The 15,000-nt window shown below is 46.8% G+C and overlaps 1 protein-coding gene across 1 annotated transcript in view; it reads left to right on the plus strand.

The window, feature by feature from the left end:
• The window catches only part of LOC125285563 (pleckstrin homology-like domain family B member 2), a 41,787-nt gene that overhangs the window by 9,253 nt on the left and 17,534 nt on the right, over positions 1–15,000 (plus strand). Inside the window, 6 exon segments of the mRNA XM_048230086.1 lie at positions 430–759; positions 6,295–6,474; positions 7,207–7,344; positions 10,618–10,746; positions 12,733–12,888; positions 13,040–13,150. Of these exon segments, the coding sequence (XP_048086043.1) occupies positions 430–759; positions 6,295–6,474; positions 7,207–7,344; positions 10,618–10,746; positions 12,733–12,888; positions 13,040–13,150 (1,044 nt within the window).

The raw sequence follows: 15,000 nt of genomic DNA on the forward strand, positions 1-15,000 counted from the left end.
TGTGGTGTGTGTGTGTGTTTGTGCGTGTGGTGTGTGTGTGTGTGTGTGTGTGTGTGTGGTGTGTGTGTGTGTGTGTGGTGTGTGTGTGTGTAGTTTGTGTGTCTTGTGCCAGCGTGTGTGTGTGTGTCTGTCTGTGTGTGCGCAGGTGTGTGTGTGTGTCGTGTGTGTGTGTCGCAGGTCCATGGTGTGTGTGTGTGTGTGTGCGTGGTGTGTGTGTGCGTGGTGTGTGTGTGCGTGGTGTGTGCATGGTGTGTATGGTGTGTGTGTGTGTGTGTGTGCGTGGTGTGTGTGCGTGGTATGTGTGTGTGTGTTTGTGTGTGTGTGTGTGCGTGTGTGTGTGTGTGTGTGTGCGGTGTGTGTGCGTGGTATGTGTGTGTGTGTGTGTGTGTGTGTGTGCGTGCGCGTGTGTGTGTGTGTGTGTGACTACAGGAGCGTCAGCGTCTTGAGACGATCCTCAACCTGTGCTCAGAGCTGGGCGGGGCCACGGAACACAAGGCTCCGAATGTTTCCGTGGTGACGGACCTGGAGAAGATCAACCGGGAGCTGGAGAAGCTGCAGGTGTCCGACGACGAGTCCGTGTTCTCCGACACGCCGGCCGGCTCCACCGCTGGGTCAGTTGCCGGGACAACGGGGGAGAACGGCTTCGGGACCAAGAGCTCGCGTGAAGGCCAGACGCAGGTGCGACCGCGCAGACACAGCGGCAACAGTGGCCACAGAGACCCACGCACACACTCCCCTGCCCTCAGCCTGCACAACAAGGTGAGGACCATAGCGGTCACACACACACACACACACACACACACACACACACACACACACACACACACACACACACACACTCCCCCTGCCCTCAGCCTGCACAACAGCAGTGAGGGACCACAGCGTCACACACACACGCACATACTCCCCCTGCCCCTCAGCCTGCACAACAAGGTGAGGACCACAGCGGTCACACACACACCCACTCACACACACACGCACACACTCCCCTGCTCTCAGCCTGCACAACAAGGTGAGGACCACAGCGGTCACACGCACACAAGCGCACACACACACACACTCCCCTGCCCTCAGCCTGCACAACAAGGTGAGGACCACAGTGGTCACACACACACACACGCACACACACGCACACACTCCCCTGCCCTCAGCCTGCACAACAAGGTGAGGACCACAGCGGTCACACACACACACACACACACACACACACCCCCTGCCCTCAGCCTGCAATAACAAGGAGGGACCACAGCGTCACACACACACACACACACACACACACACGCACACACTCCCCTGCCCTCAGCCTGCACAACAAGGTGAGGACCACAGCGGTCACACACACACACACACACACACACACGCACACACCCCTGCCCTCAGCCTGCACAACAAGGTGAGGACCACAGCGGTCACACACACACACACACACCACACTCCCCTGCCCCCTCAGCCTGCACAACAAGGTGAGGGACCACAGCTGTCACACACACACGCACACACCCCTGCCCCCTCAGCCTGCACAACAAGGTGAGGGACCACAGCCGTCACACACACACACACACACACACACCCCCCGACTGACACACACACACACGCACACACCCCCTGCCCCTCAGCCTGCACAACAAGGTGAGGGACCACAGCAGTCACACACACACACACACACACACACACACGCACACACCCCCGCCCCTCAGCCTGCACAACAAGGTGAGGGACCACAGCCGTCACACACACACACACACACACACACTCACCTCCCCTTAGCCTACACAACAAGGTAAGGATCACAGCTGCTCTGAAGGCATGTTGTTAGACAGAAAAAGAGATAGAGAGACAGTATTGCCAGCTTATTATATATTATATTAATAATTAATTACTAAATAATACACCCTACTAAATTACTACTAAATTACTAAATAATACACCCTACTAAATTTCTAAATAATACACTCTACTAAATTACTAAATAATACACCCTACTAAATTACTAAATAATACACCCTACTAATTTGCTAAATGTTCAATAATATACCCTACGTAATTACTAAATAATACACCCTACTAAATTACTAAATAATACACCCTACTAAATTGCTAAATAATACACCCTACTAAATAATACACCCTACTAAATGACTAAATAATACACCCTACTAAATGACTAAATAAAAAACACCCTACTAAATTACTAAATAATACACCTTACTAAATTGCTAAATAATACACCCTACTGAATTGCTAAGTTATTAAATGTTAATTTCAGTCAGTGCCTAATATGTCAAACCTGTAGCTTTGGCAATAAAGATTTTATTCATTCATGCCAATAAAGTGTAATTTGAGAGAGAGAGAGCAGAATACATAACCAATTACCAATTGTGTGTGTGTGAGAGAGAGAGAGTATGTGTGTGCAGTAATTGGATTTAATTTGTGGCGGTAGCTGACTTTGACAAGGGGGTTAAAATAAAGGTTCATTACTTCTCTTTGGGACAAGCACTTTTGAATTTTGGAAAACACTTTTCCATTTACATCGGGATTTTGCAAACATTCAGTGTCAGAGTCAATAAAATGAGCCCTTCAACGAAATTGACAAGCAGCTGTAGTAGACTAAGCATGCTAAATTCGACATCCAAACAGTATTCTAACGTTAGCTTTGAGATACTGCTTGATTTCATAACTTAAATTAGTTTAATGTAGCCTACTATGTTGTGATAAGACCTTAGCAGAGTTCACTTCAATGCAGCAGTTTTGAACAAATTTGGCGCAGCATGGTCACGATGCTAAGCCGGATTTAATAGCAATTTAGCCAGACGCCTTCTATGCAATGCTTCTATGTGGCAACAACAATCCTTCAACAATCGTGGAATATTTTGTTAAGTGCACATGCAGAGGAGGGCAGCGGGCTACTCAAAGCGGGCGGGCAAGGAAAGGCTGGGCGTATGTGAAAAGTGCAGCTCAATGGCAATGCAAGGATTTGACCTGATATTTAATTTAAATTAAATTAAACATAGAATATTCATCTGTGGCGGCCGATTTTTTTTTGTGGCTCGGCCACAGATTAGTCAATGTATGGGAACACTGGTGTGTGTGAGTGACACAGGGACTTTATGCCTGCTTCTCTAGTTATAGGTCATGAAATCTGCTATTTTAAGGTTCTGTAAGTGAGGTTCTTTGCACATTCTTTGGGCCCTGATGTGTGTGTGTGTGTGTGTTTTTTTTCCCCTGATGTGTGTGTGTGTGTGTGTGTGTCTTTGGGCCCTGATGTCGGCCTCATTTAGTCGTTTTCATGGAACTTCTCTGTCTGGTCACCTCTAATGTTGTTGTGTTAGGAGATGCTTCATGAGCTAGTGGAAACTATTCAGCACTTTGGAATTTAGCTATGCGTGTGTGTGTGTATGTGCGTGTGTGTGTGCATGTGTGCGTCTGTGTGTGCTTGTGTGTGTGTGTGTGTTTGGTGTGAGTGTGTATGTGTGTGTGTGCATGTGTGAGTGTGTGAAAGAATGCCACCAGTAAACACAGAGCAAGCCAAGCTGGAGGTTTACCTTTCATGTCTTGGTGCTGTGTCGTGGTTTGTGTGTGTGTGTGTGTGCCATATCATGGTGCTGTGTCATGTGTGTGTGTGTGCCATATCTTGGTGCTGTGTCGTGTGTGTATGTGTGTGTGTGTGCATGTGTGTGCCATATCTTGGTGCTGTGTCGTGTGTGTGTGTGTGTGTGTGTGTGTGTGTGTGTGTGTGTGTGTGTGTGTGTGTGTTACATTGGTAAATTGAGGTAGGGGGCGGAGAAAGGCGCTGCTTACCCGATGAAGTCCAGGTTTGATAAATACGACGTTAACATCACAGTGTCACAGCGTGCGGTTTCTGCAGGTTTGATAAATACGACGTTAACATAAGTGTCATAGCGTGCGGTTTCTGCAGGTTGGCCAAGGCACTGATAACGCTACGTTCGCAAATGTACGTACATCTGGCCCTGAGTGTGTTGCGGAAACCCTGAGTGTGTAACAGTGCTGTGTGTTGTGTTGTGGTGTGTAACAGTGGTGTGTGCTGTGCTGTGATGTGTAACAGTGGTGTGTGTTGTGGTGTGCTATGTAACAGTGGTGTGTGTTGTGGTGTGTGTTGTGGTGTGGTGTGTGTTGTGGTGTGTGTTGTGCTGTGGTGTGTGTTGTGGTGTGGTGTGTGTTGTGGTGTGGTGTGTGTTGTGTTGTGTGTTGTTGTGTGGTGTGTGTTGTGCTGTGCTGTGTAACAGTGGTGTGTTGTGGTGTGGTGTGTGTTGTGGTGTGGTGTGTGTTGTGGTGTGTGCTGTGGTGTGTGTTGTGGTGTGGTGTGTGTTGTGGTGTGTGTTGTGCTGTGGTGTGTGTTGTGGTGTGGTTTGTGTTGTGGTGTGTGTTGTGGTGTGGTGTGTAACAGTGGTGTGTGTGTAAGTCTGGTGGTGTGTGTAGTCCTGGCGTGTGTGTGTAAGTCTGGTGGTGTGTGTAGTCTTGATGGTGTGTGTAGGCCTGGTGGTGTGTGTAGTCTTGGTGGTGTGTGTAGGCCTGGTGGTGTGTGTATAGGTCTGCTGGAGTGTGTAGTCTTGATGGTGTGTGTGTAGGCCTGGTGTGTGTGTAAGTCTGGTGGTGTGTGTAGTCTTGATGGTGTGTGTGTAGGCCTGGTGGTGTGTGTAGGCCTGGTGGTGTTTGTAGTCTTGGTGGTGTGTGTAGCCTTGATGGTGTGTGTGTAGGCCTGGTGGTGTGTGTAGTCTTGGTGGTGTGTGTAGGGCTGGTGGTGTAGTTTTCCAGCCCTAATGACTTAATGGTGTGTTTGGGTTTTGATGTCCTTTCTCAGGGGAATGCTGCTTCAGCTCTCACACAGGGGCACAGGAAATGACTTTATCCCCATCAGCATTGCACTGGGTGTGTGTGTGTGTGTGTGTGTGTGTGTGTGTGTGTGTGTGTGTGTGTGTGTGCATGAAAGAGAAAAGCAGAATGCAGAAAGTTGGGGAAAAAGTAAAAATGTGTTTGAAGTGGAGAAAGGCCTAAAGATTTCCCAAATGTTCCAAGAGAAGTCTTTAAAATACCATTACTAATAATCTGCTCAACCTGAAGAACTATCTAACACACATGAACACACACACACACACACACACACACACACACACACACACACACACAGGAAAATAAAGTCACTGATTGGCTCACTATCTAACACACATGAACACACACACACACAAAGCACGCATACACAGGAAAATAAAGTCACTGATTTGCTGCATTTAGTGCAGATGTGTTGCTTTCCCATATCATGTGTGTGTGTGTGGGTGTGTGTGTGTGTGTGTTCATGTGTGTGAGAGAGAGAGAGAGAAAGAAAGGGAGAGAGGGGGAGAATAAAGTAAGAGAGAGAAAAATGTGAGACGGGTCTGATGAGAGACACAGGTGTGTTCCGTCTCCATGAGGAGCCCAGACTTGTGTGGAGAACTCATTTCACTTCACCAGACTACACACAGCCCTTTAGAACTGCAGACTACACACAGCCCTTTAGAACTGCAGACTACACACAGCCCTTTAGAACTGCAGACCCCCCCTCTCCCCTCCTTTTGCTTATGGAATGTATGCCGGCTAATGGACTTAGCAGAGTTAGGAGTCCGCTGCCTTGTCCACACCTCCACCCTTACCTCTGAGTTAGGAGTCCTCTAAACTGCTGCCTTGTCCACACCTCCACCCTTACCTCTGAGTTAGGAGTCCTCTAAACCGCTGCCTTGTCCACACCTCCACCCTTACCTCTGAGTTAGGAGTCCTCTAAACCGCTGTCTTGTCCACACCTCCACCCTTACCTCTGAATTAGGAGTCCTCTAAACCGCTGCCTTGTCCACACCTCCACCCCCCTACCTCTGAGTTAGAGTCTAAACTGCTGCCTTGTCCACACCTCCACCCTTACCTCTGAGTTAGGAGTCTAAACCGCTGCCTTGTCCACACCTCCACCCTTACCTCTGAGTTAGGAGTCCTCTAAACTGTGTCTTGTCCACACCTCCACCCCTTACCTCTGAGTTAGGAGTCCTCTAAACCGCTGTCTTGTCCACACCTCCACCCTTACCTCTGAGTTAGGAGTCTAAACCGCTGCCTTGTCCACACCTACACCCTTACCTCCACTGAGCTGCCAGAGCCACACATTACCTAACGCCAGTGCCATTCATCAGGACTGATGGCTCACACATGCTTCACAGATGGGCCTGGGTGTGTGTGTGTGTGTGTGTGTGTGTTTAGGGCATCGATTATGGGTATTATGTTAAACTTTCTTAATAGCTCCAATTATGTCATCACCAGGCGTCAGAGAGCATGCAGCTGAAACAGGAAGTGATGCGTATTGAGGAGGATCGCATCCAGGTGCTGAAACAGGAAGTGACGCGTATTGAGGAGGAGCGCATCCAGGTGCTGAACAACATCGAGGAGCTGGAGCAGAAGGTGAAGGACCTGGACAACCAGATGGAGGAGTCCATCAGGGAGGTGAGCAGGGGGGGACAACAACCAGATGGAGGAGTCCATCAGGGAGGTGAGCGGGAGGGGGGTACAACCAGATGGACCAGGGAGGTGGGTGGAGTCAGGGAGAGCTAACTGGGTGAGGTCTATCAGGAGTGTGGGTGGAATCAGTTGGTGGGCGGGACCCATCATTGATGTGGGGTCTGCCAGAGAGGTGGGCGTGGTTTATCACAGATGTAGGTGGAGTCTAAAGGACAGGTGGGTGGGGTCGGTCATAAGGGTGGGTCGAGCCAGGCAGGCAGGTGGGTGGGGTCGGTTATAGGGGTGGGTGGGGCTAGCCAGGCAGGTGGGTGGGGTTGTTCATAGGGGTGGGTGGGGCTAGCCAGGCAGGTGGGTGGGGTTGTTCATAGGGGTGGGTGGGGTCGGTCATAAGGGTGGGTCGGGCCAGGCAGGCAGGTGGGTGGGGTCGGTTATAGGGGTGGGTGGGGCTAGCCAGGCAGGTGGGTGGGGTCCGGAGGGGGGTTGAACAGGAAGGGTGGGGCCTGTAGGTCGTTGGGTGGAGTTACTTCAATTCCTCTCTCCCCCCTTTTTCTTTCCCCCTCTCATCACTCTCTCTCCCTCCCTCCCTCCCTCCCTCCCTCCATCTCTCCGTCCCACTCTCTCTCTCCATCTCTCCATCCCTGTCTCTCTCTCTCCATCTCTCCGTCCCCGTCTCTCTCTCCCTCTCTCCATCTCTCTCTCTCCATCTCTCCGTCCCAGATGGAGGTGGAGAAGGCTCTGCTGGAGGGTGAGCAGGACTCTGAGATGGTGCAGCTCCAGCGGGAGCGCGAGCAGCTGGACAAACTCAACGAGAAGATGTCCGCCGTGGAGAAGAACAGCGCAGACGACAAAGCTCAGGTAACCATGGAGACACCACAGCTCCGCAGGGACACTACCTGGCAACATACTCAACTTTAAGAGAAAGAGAGAGAGAGAGAGGGAGAGAAGGAGAAAGGAAAAAAGGGAGGGAGAGGAGGAGAAAGGAAGAATGGAAATGTCAGTTTCATGCAAATATCCATTTTTGTCTCATCCATAACGGTGTAATTTGATCAGTATCAACTCGTAGACGTACTCAAAGGCTGACATTAGTTAATGTGTTATGTTATGGGTGCGCAGCATTGCTAGTGGCCATACTCAAACTCTGACGCTAGTTAATGTGTTATGTTATGGGTGCTAACGCTAGTTAATGTGTTGTTTTATGGGTGCGCAGCGCTAGTTAAAGGAATTATCCGGAGTAAAATGCACTTTAGATCGATTTACGGATGATTGGGAGTACATACGTTGAGTTGACATCCAAATCATGTCATTCGGATGTGTTTTGAGAAAGTTCGATGTTACCGTTTTTAGTCAAAGCTCGTTAGCATGGAAGTGAGAAGGGCATATTATTTCGCCGCTACAAAACGCTATTTTTATACCTCTTCTACAGTTCCAAACAACATTGCACTTACGTGGTAGTGAGTAGAGGGTCCCTAAAGCCAAACCGAAGTATCCCGAGGTCTTTATGTGGTCGGATAGAGAGTCCAGAATGAATTTCACTAACACTAGTTAATGTGTTGTTTTATGGGCGCTGATGCTAGTTAATGTGTTATGTTATGGGTGCTGACGCTAGTTAATGTGTTGTGTTATAGGTGCGCAGCGCTAGTTAATTTATTATGTTATGGGTGCTAACGCTAGTTAATGGTTATGTTATGGGTGTGCAGCGCTAGTTATGTTATGGGTGATGACGCTAGTTAATGTGTGTTATGTTATGGGTGCTAACGCTAGTTAATGTGTTGTGTTATGGGTGCTGAGGCTAGTTAATGTATTATGTTATGGGTGCGCAGCGCTAGTTAATGTGTTATGTTATGGGTGCGCAGCGCTAGTAAATGTGTGATGTTATGGGTGCTAACGCTAGTTAATGTGTTGTTTTATGGGTGCTGACGCTAGTTAATGTGTTATGTCATCGGCGCAGCGCTAGTTAATGTGTGTTATGTTATGGGTGCTGACGCTAGTTAATGTGATTTATGTTATGGGTGCACAGTGCTAGTTATGTTTTGGGTGCGCAGCGCTAGTTAATGTGTGTTATGTTATGGGTGCGCATCGCTAGTTAATGTGTGTTATGTTATGGATGCGCATCGCTAGTTAATGTGTTATGTTATGGGTGCACAGCGCTAGTTAATGTGTGTTATGTCAGTGTTTCCTCTAGAATTTTTTTTAACAGTGGTGGCAGCGGAGTTAAAAAAGTTAGCATGAAAAAACTGTTCGGGTGTCACTCCCGGCTCCCGGGATGTTTTTTTTTCTAGTTTCTAATCACACCATTTAGCCTAACGTGACTAGAGAGTGACAGGATTTAGGAACTAAGTCAGGCCCATCTTCTGTCTGACTCACATCACGGTAACCCATGCATTAAACCACATGTCACTTGAACGCTTGAACATGGCGGTAGTTGACAATGGAGAAACGCTTAGCTTACTTCGTTTATAACAGAAATTAAGTTTTGTACCAACACGTTGTAAAAACACAACCCACAACACTGTCTTTATTTGGTGCAAATCTCCTTTACTTTATAGTCCGCGATTCACATTAGGCCTACTAGGCCATCACTGCGAGTGCATACAAAATGTTTCTGCAATTTACCTTTGTTACTACCAGCAGTCGTTGCTTTTTTATCAAGGCCGATTACCGCCGATTGAGTGCGCATCTAATGTAACAGCGGTGTCTTCGCGGAGACATCCTCTCCAGTTTCATTTTTGCTGTTGTTGCGAGCGAGCTTAGGCCTATAGACTACGAAATGGGAAATACTTTATACGATCAGCTTCAGAAATGAATGGGTTTTCCTTGGCTTGTGCTACACCTTTCCACCAAGTTTGCGAAAATTGTAGTTTTTGCGATGTTGACGAACATGCGTAGCACATGGAAGCTCTTGATAGCGCATGCCACTAACGTCTATAAAAACAATATATTTATGGAATAAAACTAGACAGGTAGGCCTACCTCGGATTAGCATTGCTGTTTACTCTTAAAATGCAATTTTCAGCAGCCAGCGGAGGGCATTTAGCCTACTATGCTTCCAGACAATATTTTGCGTCTCCCCTAATTCTGAAGCAGTGGCACCGCTAAATGAAGAGGAAACGCTGAGAAGAAAGTTAATGCTTTAAATAGGCTACATCAATACAATATATAATATGTGAACTGAAACTGGACGGGCCTTAATAACCTCTGACTAGTTTAGGCTACTTATTGTTAAATTGCAATGTGAGCGGCAGCCAGCAGGGGAGGATACATCACAGGATTATTTAAAAAGCAAATGTGCGTCTGCCCTGATTCTGATACCGTGGCGGTATTAATTAAACTGTGGGGGGCCGCCATGCTGAAATAAACGTAGAGGAAACACTGTATGTTATGGGTGCGCATCGCTAGTTAATGTGTTATGCTGTGGGTGCGCAGCGTTGCTAGTGGCCATTTGAGTGTCCTGGGTTCTCTGGAGGCCTCTCTGTCTAATGGTCTGCCCTCAGTAGATCTCCACTGCTTGGCCTCTCCCTGCCGTCCTTACTAACCCACTCTTTGGTCTCTCTCTGTCTTGTCTGTGTTTGTGTGTGTGTCTGTTTGTGTGTGTGGGTGTGTGTTTTGGTTTTTGAGTCTGTGTATGTCCTTGTCCTTGTCTATGTCTGTGTGTGTGTGTGTGTGTGTTTGTACATTTGTGTATGTGTCCGTGTCTATGTCCGTGTGTGTGTGTGTCAGTGTCCGTGTCCATGTGTGTTTCTGTGTGTCCATGTGTGTGTGTGTCTATGTCTATATGTATGCGTCCCCATGTATGACTGTGCGTCCTCATGTGCGTGTTTGTCAATGTCCATATGTGTGTGTGTGTGTGTGTGTGTGTGTGTGTGTCCATTTGTGTATGTGTCCATGTCTATATGTGTGTGTCCCTATGTATGACTGTGTGTCCTCATGTGCGTGTTTGTCAATGTCCATATGTGTGTGTGTGTGTGTGTGTGTGTGTGTGTGTGTCCATTTGTGTGTGTGTCCATGTCCATATGTGTGTGTCCATGTGTGTCCATGTGTGTGTATGCGTGTGTCCATGTGTGTCTGTATGTCCATATATGTGTGTGTGTCCATGTGTGTGTGTGTGTGTGTGTGTGTGTGTGTGTGCAGGGTAGAGCGCTGCTGGAGTCTGAGAGAGGCCGTGTGGAGCGTTTGTCCGAGCAGCTCTCAGATCAGCGAGCTCAGCTGGACTCCTGCCCAGAGGCACTCAGGGAGCAGCTGCAGCTTCAGCTCCACAGGGTATACAGGCCGCAGACCACTTCATGTCCACGCAGCACTTCCTGTCATGTGACCTCTTCCCTGTTCCTGTCTGCATTGCACTTCCTATCATGTGACCCCTGCCCACTTCCTGTCACATAATCCACACCTACTCTGTCGGATAACCGCTCCCCCTGCCTGTTCGGTCACATGACTTATGATGACTTTCTGCCGTGTTGCCTCTTCTTACATTCCATTCATTGACTCTTTCCTACTCCCCTCCCTGGTATCCCTCTCCACTTCCTGTCATGTGACCTCTTCATCGTCTGTCCTGTGTAAGGTCGGTACCGGCCCCTGTACTTTCACCGGTACCGACCCAATCACGTCGGTATTGGTTCACATGAAATCGAAATTTCGGGAATTTTATGTGCATCAGGAGCGGAGTGCGCCATCTGAGCTTGTGTCTGAGTGTAACGTTATGTCTGTCTCAAAAGCGAAAGTTATTATGGCTAACTTAATATGCACCATTTAAACTTGTGTGTATTGCGCCAGGAGCGGATCAGAATAGTATCCCTAGTAAGAATAATAGCACAGTTGACGAAGTTCTATGAAATGCACCCATCGTTCTGAATTGCGAGTGAGCTGAATCCATTCAAAACGGTAAAACAAGACTTAACACAGCTTAAAGCATGTGACAGGAAAACAACATTTTAATGCTATTTAAACGTATGGTGGCTAGGAAATAGGACTCAGTGGAAGGGCATATTTAACGGATTCACTTCCCCCGATGTAATGTTTCAATTTGATTATTAAATACAAGACGAACTGAAGATGGAATCGGTTCATTTTGTACGCTATAGTTTGCTGGTTAGCCTACAAAAACAGATAACCTAAAAGGGTATCCATAGCGTTTTAAGGTGGGACAGTGCGCTGTATTAAAACGAGCTATGTTCAAATTCACGTTGGCATGGAATGTTTTATTTATCAAAGAATAACCGAACGACCAAACTCACCAGCCTACTATGCACGCCTGTGTAGAGACTGACTGAAGCTAAGTAACTTGAACAATGGAACTGGGAAGGAGGGGATAATAACCTAGGCTACTGTTAAATTGCATAAAACACTACAAAAGTGGAAGGATTGCCTTTTATAAAATAGCCATAACCCTAATGGACTAATTATTTGTTCTATGTTTGAGTTTGATTGAGCCTTTAAAAAAAATTACTATCCACTGTTCATACTTTAGGAATGAGAGGGGTTTGTATTGTGTTAAAAACATTCTCAATTTACAAATCCAATTTTTTGCAACTTTAATTAAATGTGGTAGTTGTTACAAACAAGGTGTTACGGATTCAGTAAGGGTAGGGTACCGAAAAAAGTACCATTGAATACCGACACCGAACCTCCGATATTACCCAACCCTCAGGCACAGGCACCGATATTGGTTCAAATGCGATGGGTACCCAACCCTCAGGCACAGGCACCGATATTGGTTCAAATGCGATGGGTACCCAACCCTAGTCCTTTGTGCTACTTCCTTGTTTTGTCTGAAGGGGCACCCTCCTCCTCTTCCTCCTCCTCCTCCTCCTCCTCTTCCTCATCCTCCCCTTCCTCCTCCTCCTCTTCCTCCTCCTTCCTCCTCCTCCTCCTCTTCCTCTTCCTCCTCCTCTTCCTCCTCCTCCTCCTCTTCCTGCTCCTCCCCTTCCTCCTCCTCCTCCTTATCCTCCTCTTCCTCCTCCTCTTCTCTAAAGATCCAGTCGCATGTCTTCTCTTCCTGCTTCACACAGTCCCCAGAGAGGCTCCAGAGCTCTGTTCCATTACCATAGAAACAAAGGCCTCCATCCCAGGGCTGGGCTTCCCATAAGGCCAGCAGGGTCCTCCAGCCCACAATGTGCACTCTCCTCAGATGAAGGGGGTGGGGGGGGGGGTACACAGAGGCTGATGTCTTATCTGTGGATTGGAAATGTGATCAGGAGATTCAGAGTCTGCATGCATGTGTATGTGTGTGTGTGTGTGTGCTCCTGCCAGGACTCTGAGGTGCTAGAGGTGGAGGCGAAGCGGTTTGAGGATCTGGAGTTCCAGCAGCTGGAGAGGGAGAGTCGGCAGGACGAGGAGAAGGACACTAGGACCCAGCAGCTGCTGCGGGAGACCAGTGATTACCAAGAGGGCCGTCCACACCTGAAGGTGTGTGTGTGTGTGTGTTGATGTGTGTGTGTGTGTGTGTGTGTGTGTGTGTGTGTGTGTGTGTTGTGTGCTAATGTGTGTGTGTGTGTGTGTGTGTGTGTGTGTGTGTGTGTGTTGATGTGTGTGTGTGCTAATGTGTGTATTTGTTCAGGAGAGGCTGCTGACTCTGAAGAAGCAGTGGGCTCAAATCAATCAGCAGGCCCAGAAGGAGAAGGACACCTTCATGAAGGAGAAGAACAACCTGCTGCTCATGCTACAGAGGGTGTGTGTGTGTGTGTGTCTGTCTTTGTGTGTGTGTGTGTGTCTGTCTGTGTGTGTGTGTGTGTGTGTCTGTGTCTGTCTGTGTGTGTGTTAGAGCCCGACCGATTTATTGGCCGATATTAGGCATTTTCCAAACTATCGGTATCGGCATTTATAATGGCCGAGCAAATGAATATTTTAAAAATAAAATAAAAACGGACGAAACACCCTTCAACCATGTCATGAGTGTTGGCGTTGTATAGTTTGTTCACCAGAGGACACTCTACACCGTCCCTGCTGGCAACACTCGTGTATAACGCGCCACACATCCTGCAACCTGCTGATCCAGCCAGAGTCGGGCAGAGAGAACCAGTTATCCCGCGAAAGTGAGATCATCAGTGAAGTGTGTTCATGGTGATTTGGTCACGAGACATACATTGCTTGAAATAACAATTAAAAGAACATCCCCATCAGTTCTCTTAACTCAAATAAGCATGACAAAATTCGTGAAAACAATGTCCAGTTTTGATGCTGTTAAATAAGCCGAGAGTGAAGCGGAATTAGCTAGTAATTACGTTACGTTGTTACAGTGTAGTTGACTGTCTGTCCTTTTAACTTTTGACAATGTGACTGAAGATGTATTTCTTTAATAGCTGACAGTTATAGCAGTGAGACGATCATCTCTCCCCGCCTGTTATTTTGAAAGCCGTATGTTTTACAATTTGCAGTATGACGTTATCCATTGCTAAATTAGGGCTCACCATAGACTAGCTAACCACAAAGCTAGCTGCCATGAATATCAGTGGAAGACCGCTAACGCAACATTAATGAGCTTGGAAACCACAACGAACTTATTCTGCCTAAATAAAGTAATGATTTATAACTAGTATATCTGTAGTTACAGTCCCTGCATTGTAAAATGTAAGTTAGACGTGCGAGGAGTCAACATTTAGACATAGGGAAAAAAAGTATCAAACGTAGCTTGTGCAAAACGTAGCTTGTGCATAAAGTTAGCTTTTTCTTTACACGCAGGTGAAAATCCAATGACGCCAAGTGTCGCGTTTCAGACTGTCGCTCAGCCAGAGCATTAACAAGTTACATAATGGATTTAGATCACTAAATAGTAGGTTTTAGAAGGCAGGCAGCAACTGATGATTGAAAATGGTTTGATGTAGCTTGATGGAAATAATTTTAAGAGTGCAGGTAAAGGGATAAGCAAGCTGACATTGTAATTATAAGGTAGCTTATAAGGCAATAGGGACTAATTATTACACACGCACACTCAAACATTTAAGAGTGACCTTTATCTTGTTTAATGATAAGTCTTTTAATACTGGTAACTTTGATTTGGTTGTTGTTGTTATTATTATGTTTTTGTTCAAAAGACTAAGTTTCATATCTTAAGTTTCTATTTTTATACATTTTATTTATCAGAACTTTAATATATTTTGATGTTCCTCTGTTCCACTGTGACAATATTATTTAAAAAAATAAACAAGTTTGTTTTGAAATGCTATCATATTATTTTTAGTCAATACTCATAAATAACTACAAATAACTAATGTTAGGGAAATCTGTTTAATGTTTTGTTGCGCCACTGAAAAAATATATATCCCGGATAATCGGATTTTTAAATCAACAAATATTTGTGTGATCGGTATCGGCCTTCAAAATCCTTTATCGGTCGGGCTCTAGTGTGTGTGTGTGTGTGTGTGTGTGTGTGTGTTTCTGTGTGTGTGTGTGTGTCTGTGTGTGTGTGTGTGTGTGTGTGTCTGTGTGTGTGTTTCTGTGTGTGTGTGTCTGTGTGTGTGTGTTTCTGTGTGTGTGTCTGTGTGTGTTTGAGTGTCTGTAAGTTGATGTCTTCTGAGATGG

Source organism: Alosa alosa, chromosome 2 (assembly GCF_017589495.1).
Source record: "Alosa alosa isolate M-15738 ecotype Scorff River chromosome 2, AALO_Geno_1.1, whole genome shotgun sequence".
NCBI classification, from domain to species: domain Eukaryota; kingdom Metazoa; phylum Chordata; class Actinopteri; order Clupeiformes; family Clupeidae; genus Alosa; species Alosa alosa.